This window comes from Ostrinia furnacalis, unplaced genomic scaffold (assembly GCF_004193835.3).
Source record: "Ostrinia furnacalis isolate ACB-3 unplaced genomic scaffold, ASM419383v2 OfSCF4915, whole genome shotgun sequence".
NCBI classification, from domain to species: domain Eukaryota; kingdom Metazoa; phylum Arthropoda; class Insecta; order Lepidoptera; family Crambidae; genus Ostrinia; species Ostrinia furnacalis.
In genome coordinates this window covers 887,814-896,875 of record NW_021135154.1, presented here as the reverse complement: position 1 = coordinate 896,875, position 9,062 = coordinate 887,814, and the positions used below count along the sequence as shown (strand labels likewise).

General features: G+C 34.8%; 1 protein-coding gene across 1 annotated transcript; it reads right to left on the bottom strand.

Moving 5' to 3' along the window:
* Positions 1–3,500: 3,500 nt before the first annotated feature.
* LOC114360209 (homeobox protein Nkx-3.1-like) lies at positions 3,501–6,120 on the bottom strand. The gene is made up of 5 exons (XM_028314817.1): positions 5,780–6,120; positions 5,072–5,191; positions 4,760–4,879; positions 4,602–4,674; positions 3,501–4,459 (listed from the first exon to the last, which is right to left on the bottom strand). Exons 1-5 carry the CDS (start codon positions 5,843–5,845, stop codon positions 3,945–3,947), a joined length of 894 nt encoding a protein of 297 aa, XP_028170618.1. The 5' UTR covers positions 5,846–6,120; the 3' UTR covers positions 3,501–3,944.
* Between the last annotated feature and the right edge of the window lie 2,942 nt (positions 6,121–9,062).

Genomic DNA, 9,062 nt, shown 5'->3' with positions numbered 1-9,062 from the left:
ACCAAACATTTGTCTGAATGATCCTCAGTTGGCGGGAACTGATGCACTCTAAATCTTCTGACTCTTTCGCACTCCCAACATTGTGTATACCTGTCTCACTGGTGTCGATTAAGTAAAACCATTACTGGGAGAACAAAAAAAAGGTCCCCTTTAAGCAAATCGTAATATATCATCGCTTTGACGTACAAACCTGGGGTCGTCGGAGCAACTCATTGTCCGAGCCTTAAAATTTATTGGAGTAACGGTTTCTGAGCAGAATAGGCGAAATTTAAGTCTAAACCATACAGATTTATGAACTCTGGGGAACGTCAATGAAGTTCCTCTTGTTCAACAAAATCTTACTTTAATTTACTTTTCAATAATCAAAGTTATAGGAACTTTTATTTTATTTTACTAAACTTCGTTGTAAAATTTAAGGCAAATTAATTAAGTAGGTAATTTATCGCAAAGGCTTCAAAATAAGCTATCCGCAACAAGTCATGGCATGGTCACAGAGATCATTGCTTTAATTTATTAAAATGTAAACTATAGGTAATATTATTTTACATTACTAAAGTTGTATCTTCAACCATCGTCACTAGATTTTGACAGCTAGAAAATAAATCGTGGTGACGTCAGAGTGACTGTTTCCATTATATTGTACTCTGTTTGAGGCCGTGAAGTATCGGAAGTTGGTCGAGAGGTACTATTTTACAAAACTTTTGAATTTAAAGATTCAAAAGCATTAAAGAAAGAAAAATTGGCTCAACAGGCCTAAGATTTTCCTGAAACGTATTTTTCACAAAATGTCTGCTATTCAGAATGTGAGCACGTCTTTTGCATAATATCAGCTTATCAAGATGTCAACTAGGTATTTAAAAATTGTCTGTCTCTAAGAATGAGAGTTTTTATACAATGTTCGCTTTATATTCGCTGAAATTATAAAAATTAAAAAAAAATTTAAGACATTCAAAATAGGAATGCAAACATCAGGCCTGAGCCGAAAAGTTATTTAATGAAAAAATTTTGGTCATCTTTTTAAGATTTAAGTGGTTTTTTTTAGATTTACCACAATTACTTCCCTTTTTTTTAGTTTTAAATTAACTATTCATTTGCATATAAAAATGAAACCACATGATGATACTAACAATAAATGGACACATGATTAACTTATTTTATCGGCACAACGCAATACAGTGGAAACGGACAGTTACCCCAAAGCCGAGGTGCAAGCGATATCTCACGGACGCCGGCCATCTATCAACCCGTACAATGCGCTGCGTACCTACGCGCAGTAGCAGCTGACTGTGGACCAGCGTTGCCAGTTTTTTTTTTCGCCAAGTCGGGACTTTGGTACTTTTTGAGTGAAAATAGCGGGATTCTTCCGTCAGAAGCGGGACATAGTAAAAAAACGTATATAATCAAAGGTTTTCAAATATTTATCTTTTTATTTGACTTAAAATTACGTTTCCGTGACAATAGATAGTAAAAGTAGCCATAGTAAATGTATTTTAACAAAAAAAAAATATTTTAAATCAGATTTACTCTATCGTTAAATTCGTCTTTAGAATAAAAAAAGAAAAAAAAACAAAAAATCGAAATTAAAAAGTTTTCAAACAATAGTCTGGTGAAGTCAGTGTCTCTCTCCGAAAAGCGGGACCGAGCCTGTCCCGCGCGGGATATTTAAATTTGATTTAAAAATCGGGACGTCCTGCCAAAATTGGCTGGCAACGCTGCTGTGGACACAACCGCCTCGGGAAATAATGCAGCAATAAAATATGGGATTGGTTGGCAGTCGTATTAAAAAAAAGTTGATCCAGCTGTTTTGTCACTAAAATACTAGAGATTTACGCCCGTATTCACAAACATTATCTACTTGGTCCCCAGTGCGCGTGGACGCACAGGGTGACACACGAACCAATCACAGAGCTCCATTCAAAGCTGTGCGTTCGATTTGGTGATTCACATAAGCAAGCATCGTTTGTGAATACGGGCGTTAGTCTAACTAACTAACTAAACTCTGATTTTTAATTCGACGGAATTTTGACATTTCAGAAGTGTTGTCAACACTGAAACATTCCCACTAAGAATGGAGAGCATTTTCATGAATTAAAAAATAATCCTTTCTTGAATTTAAGGTTTCACTTGAAAAACTAAGGCTTAAAAATGTACCGATCATTTCAAAATGGTTAATTGAATTTTTATTATCATACTTTTGAAGTTACAAAAAAAATTGGGAAATTATTTTTCTATTACTGGTCTCCCTGGCCAATAATCCATGGGTTACAAACCTTTTTTATGAAAATCCTTTTGTTAATAAAATCTTAGCTTCATAAAATAATCAACTTAACAAGATGCCAATTTTATAATCCAAGTTGATTATGATGACGATAATGATGATTGATGATCAATACATATTTTCGTTTAAGATAATATGTTGTTTTACTACGTTAAAAACACGTTTTTTTCTATTTAATCTCTAAAATGTACATAATAATTAGTGTTCATTGAATTTACAAAACAAAAAATAGTTCATTCTTGTAAATTGTACTTGATGAAATTTCATTTCATATTATTTATTAATAATTCAAAGCAAAAAAGGCTTATTACATCTGAATTGTCAAAAAATGACAGCTGTCAGAATTCCGTTGAATTAAAAATCGGACTATACGCAGATTTGATAGACAGAGATTATTTATAAAATATTATTTTAAAAAGCCTATAAAAATAGGACAAGAACAATAAATTAAATAATCTCCATTATTTTTCACGAAAATAATACTATCCGTTCGCGATAAGTTTGCCGCTGGCGATATGACGTCACTCGAAGGAAAGCGTCTATAACTATAGCAAACTATATTAAAAATATTTTTTATTTATTAATATTTATAAAAATTGTGTATTTGCGTAAAATAAAACACTTGATTGCGTTTAATCACTAACTAATTGCGTTTAATCGCGGTTTGAGGATGGGACGCGAATTCCACGGACCGGCAAACTTAGCGCGAACGGGTAGTATGTTACATTTTCACTGCCCTAAGTATTTCCTACTTCCTATTTTGCTACCAGAAGCAATGATTTAAGTTACTTTTATTAAGTTTTGAGAGAGTAGAACAGTTTCTCGCAATTTTCTACGACCAAACTGAAAAAGCCATTGATGCGAGACAATTTATATTTATTTACAAATTATGATTAATTTATAACTTATAATTTGCAAATGATGATGATGGTTAATAGCTAAACAATGTTGCGATTATTCAATTGTGTGTCTAATGTGATGTCGGCTTTTAATTCGTTCGATTAAGTCGATTAATATTGAAATAATGATACAAAAATAATTAATTTGAACACTTATTTTATTTATCAACAATAAAATTATAAAGTATAAAGTCATAATATTAAAAGGACATACGATACAAATATCTCAACATAAACATTTAAAAAAAATCATGAGTCTGCCAGAACGGCATTTTTTATCTACATTCTACACACACGGTTTATGGTATTACATTTATTTTTTCATTTGTGCAGGGTATAAAATAAAACACGATTTACCTTATAAAAACTAAACATCAATTAGTATTACGAGTATTATGGTAATTTTTCAAAACTTTTTCAAAAATTGATGGAAGCAAGCATCTGGAAGGGCAGCGTACCACCAGTTTTTGTGGAAATCCTCGGGGGAGGCCTTTGTTTAGCAGTGGACATGTTTTGGTTGAAACGACGATATTTTAATAATTTTAAGGATCTATCATGGTTATCTCTAATAGTTTAATACAATTCAGTAATACTAAAAGTGCTTGATGTAACAATGCCTACTCATAGAAAGACAAGTTCATATTAGACATCGCTATTGACTTCCGCCTTCGCTCCAAAATCAATAATATAATTTTCCAATATAAACCTAATATTCCAGGCCTAAACCCTAAGACTATGCGAATGTCATGAATCAATTTACCTACGGATCATTGGTAAATGAGACCATTCTTGAGTATACTTGACATTAGTGGAGACCCTTGAGGAGGAATTGACACGCGTGGACTACTATGTTGTGGGTCCACTGTCATGCCCAAACTGCTGCTTAATTTAGTCAAATCTAGGTTTTTAGGCAGACACGCATCAATGGCGTTTACTAGCTCATCTATCGATTCCTGATTTAGTGTTACAAAACCATTTTGGTCTGGATGCTGCAGCAACGCCTCTGTGTGAGGAAATGGGTTATTCCTCGTGTATTCTTGGAGGAGCTCTAATTCTAACTCCTCTCTTTCTTTTTTTTCTTTCAGACGTCGGTTTTGGAACCACACTTTGATGGCGTCCTCACTGATGCCCAGCTTCTTTCCCAGTCTGCTTCGTTCCTCCCTGATGACGTAGGGGCGGCCTCGAAACACTTCTTCTAGAATCGCCACCTGTTCAGTGTTGAATGCTGTACGTCTTCGTTTGCGGGTCATTACCGCCTTGAGGCCAACAGCGGTAGGAATAACTGGAAAAGGATTAAAAAGATCTAATTATATTTACACTTCCAGACGTGGAAAAATATAATTATATCCATCGAGTATCTACTCGTATAAGCAATATAATAAAAAGAAATATAGTTATTTCAAAATTACAAAAGAAATACATACATGCGTAATGGTCATGATCATGTGTTGCAATTCTCCTTATAGTAGATTGTAAGTTTGGAGACGTATTTGGGATCTGAAACATGTGAAACGTACCATGAGTAACATTCTATTATTAAATCAAAATAAAGATAAGTAAGAAAACTTTCCTAATTCCTTACTTGCACTTGTGCTGGATGAGCTGGTGGAAGTGTCCGCAAGAGATGAGCATTCCAATTGTCACCAGCACCAGTAGGGTTTGTGTGAACTGGTTTAGGAACACTCTGCTGAGTCGGCTGGGTCTATAAAAATAAGTAAAGTACAGTGAACAGCATTGATAATGGAGGTTAATACAAGTCATAAAATATTTTAATTACTGCAAATAAGCCTTTACAAAGTACGTTTACACGTCTCAGTAATTACAATTTATTACCACTGCTCAGGACAATAAATGGACCAGTGTTAAGTAGAAGCTGCGCAAGAAATTCAGTTACCTTTATAATTTGATGATTTTGGTCATTTTGGTGGTTTTGATGTTTTTGGTCTTTTTGGTGGTTTTGATGGTTCTGGTGGTTTTTGGAAGAACTTCTTTTTTTCACGGCATATCGCCACGCCTGTAATGATAAATTATAATTTCAAATACTCACACACGAAAAAGTAGAAACCACCATATTATATTAGGTATTTAGCGGAGCCGGCTCCCATCTGCAGCCTAATCAGCGTTGACAGTTTTTTTTTTCGCCAAGTCGGGACTTTGGTACTTTTTAAGTGAAAATAACGGGATTCTTCCGTCAGAAGCGGGACATAGTAAAAAAACCTATTTAATCAAAGGTTTTCAAATATTTATTTGAATTAAAATTACGTTTACGTAATTTTACGCAATAGATAGCAAAAGTAGGTAGCCATAGAAAATGTATTTTAACAAAAAAATAATATTTTAAATCAGTTTTACTCTACCTATCGTTAAATTCGTCTCTAGAATAAAAAAAGAAAAGTTTTATTCTTTAGAATAATATGGCGTTTCAAACAATAGTCTGGTGAAGTAAGTTTAGTGTCTCTCCGAAAAGCGGGACCGAGCCTGTCCCGCGCGGGACATTTAAATTTGATTTAAAAATCGGGACGTTCCGAATTTGGCGGCAACGCTGAGCCTAATCATCACTTTCCAGCGGGCCAAGATTGTGGTTAAAAACAGTAAAACTTACCTCCTCCTCCATTTCTACGAAATTACCCTCGGTCTCGTCAGACATGTCATTGAAGAATGGATTCATGTCAGGCCTTCAGACTATCGTTTCAGCAAAATGCTGAAAAACGTCCACTGCTGGACAAAGACCTCCCCCAAGGATTTCAACAACGGCCGGTCCTGGGCCGCCTGCACCCAGGCACCTCCCACGACCTTCCGATCGTCGATCCACCTAGTGGGGGGGCCTGCACACACTACGTCTTGTTCACTTCAGGGTATAAGTATTAATAAGGTTCAACAAATACTTATGCGAGAATGTAACGTGCTAAGTGAATGACAGAAATGAAGTAATGAATCCGGTTTCACTGTATTGTAAATGGTGCAGCTTAGGTAAGTGATCCTTAATGAACTCTTTTCCTGATTACACCTTTTTAACAAAAATACCATTTTTCTAGGCGATTCTGGTAAACAATAAATGCATTTTGTAAGGAGGTCCTTATCTAATCACTTTGTTGGTGTCTTGAATGGTGATGAATCATCAGTAAAAAATGATATTTTTTTTATAAACACGTCTATACCTACCAAATCTTCTTGTATGCGAACTTTTGCAAATAGCTTTGCGATGCCGATTTTGAAGTTAATAAATAATAAAGAAAGAGGTGGGAAAAGTAAAGTTAAGCAAAACTGCTGAATATATTTTGAATCCATTATGTAGTGGCTTAGGGCCGAAATAAAATTTAAGCCCTCTTTCAGGTGTTTAAAACCAGAAATAAAGCTTCAAATTCAAATTGCTTATTGCAATTAGTGGTTAATCTCACCGTAATGCTAACCTTCGTACAATGAGATCTTAATAATACATATAATACCTAGTAAAGTTTAGGTTAGGTACACCTGCCTTGATACCTAAGTTAAACTATCATAAACATTCGTTATGAAGTTGCGAGCAAGAGAAAATTATCATTTTTAATCCTTTTCATTGTTTTCATGGAAACACATTGAAAACATGAACAAATATAGCGATACAATAGCTTATCGTCATCTTAGAAGAGATTATGTATAATACTTAAGTACTAATAATTGGAAAAAGGGGAGATAAGAGACTAGGTTCCTGTTTTCACCAACTCGTAATCGGCTTTAGTGCCTTCCAAAAATGCAAGACTACTTTTTCACCAATACTTAATGTTTTGAACGTTGTATGTTACACAAGTAAATAATACTGCGGAACGGAGAATACTATCGATAAAAAAATATTATTGTACTGCCAATACATTAAGATTATTATACGTTTTAATGATTTATTCAATTATACCTAACAATCGAGTAGGTGCTTGTAATAATAATAAAATGTTTGAAATACAATATTCTTAATACTTTTTTACTTTTCCATTTGCATACAAAAGCTGAATAATGAATGAAACAAAATAGTTATATGATAAGTACATAAATGTATTGCAATCAAAAAATATTTGTAAAAAATAATTACATATGTACAAATCCATCATACTAAAAATAAAAAATAAATTAATTATCAAAGTAAAAACACTTATCTTTTAAACTTTATACAATAATATTAACACTTAATTATAAACCACACACAGAAAAAGAACAAAAAAATAACTTGACTTACTGACTAAATACATAAATAACTACCGGAAGACAAAAAAAACACAAATAATTAACAAATCCAGAATCAATAATAAATACAAATTAACATAACAATGGCAAAATTGCTAGTTTAAGGTCATTTAAAGAATGACCTAAAACTGTGAATGCGTCAACCTCTGATGGAGAAGACGGCTCGTAAAATTAAATGTCCGAGTCGCCGTCAGTAAGATCGACAGCACAGCACAACCTTTCTGATTCGCACTTTACGGGACTATTCCCACCTCCCATTCCCACTGCTGCAATAGGCTAGTTGCCTAAAAAAATTTTTTTAGTCCGTAATGTTTAATATCAAAAAATATTGGACACGTATAATTTTATTTGTCAATCTAACAAATAATTACATAGTTATGGTGCGTTGAAGTTGCGCACGACGTCACAACGTGCGGCATTTTTAAGCAAGCGTTGACGTCACGGGCCTCTTCTTATGAACTTTGGGGCGCTTTATCTCTTTAAATTTTCATTAGTTTGAAAAAGTGAAAAATACGTGTAGAGTATTTTTTGATAAGTTAACTGACGGACTAATTAAAACTCTTGCTTTTTGACCCAGGCAACATCCCCATTGCAGTGTAGCTAGGATCTACTGTCGACTCGCATAAGTCGACCAAATTAAGATCAGTTAGCAGCAAGCACCTATCGATTGCATTGACCAGGTCGCTTATTACGTACTTGTCTTCAAACTATTATCTACTAGAAGACACAAAACTCAAATGATTATCCTAAGAAAATACAAAATAATAACAACAACAAAACCAGAATCATTATTTAAATATTTACAAAATTACGTAACAATGGCAATATTGAAACTGTGAATGCGCCAATCTCTGGTGGAAAAATCGGCTCGTAAAATTAAACATCTGAGTCGCTGTCAGTATGATCGACGGTGATCAGCACAACTCTTTTTGACTCGCACAAATTTACGGGACTATTCCCACCTCTCGTTCAGCTGCAACTCCAGTGTAACCAGACCTCTAATTCCCACCGCCGCGCTGTAACTCCAGTGTAGCCTACTGTCTACTCGCCATAAGTCAACGAAATTAAGATTCAGTTAGCAAGCACCTATCGATTGCATTGACCAGCTCGCTCGTTGCCAGCTGGTCAAGTGTTACAATCCCATCTTCGCCCACACGTCCCATGAGCCACTCCGTGTAGGCGAACATGGAGATTTGGAGGTGGTTCCAACCTCCTCCTCCATTTCCTTTTTAAAACGCAGGCGGAGGTCTTGGAACCAGCCCTTACTGGCTTGCTTGTTGACCGTCAGCCGCTGCTCTAGCATATTCCGCTCTTCCCTGGTAAGATACTGTTGGTTCTGTCACGACTCTTGAGAGAACGCGGTGCGACTGCGTTTGCGAGACACCACCGGCTTCAGACCATCGGCCGAAGAAATAACTGAAAATAATGTTAAAATCAGGTTAGTTGGTTATTACACACAAGTGTTGAAAAACAATGCAATTAATTACACTTGTTATGTAAAAAGAGAAAAATCACTTTTATTTTGAAACGTACATCTAATAATAATATAAAAATATCCTTGGACATTTTACACTGCGCTTCTAGTCCCAAACTAAGCAAAGCTTGTACTATGGGTACTAGAGAACGGATATAAACATACTTAAATACTTTTTTTTTTTTGTAAATACATA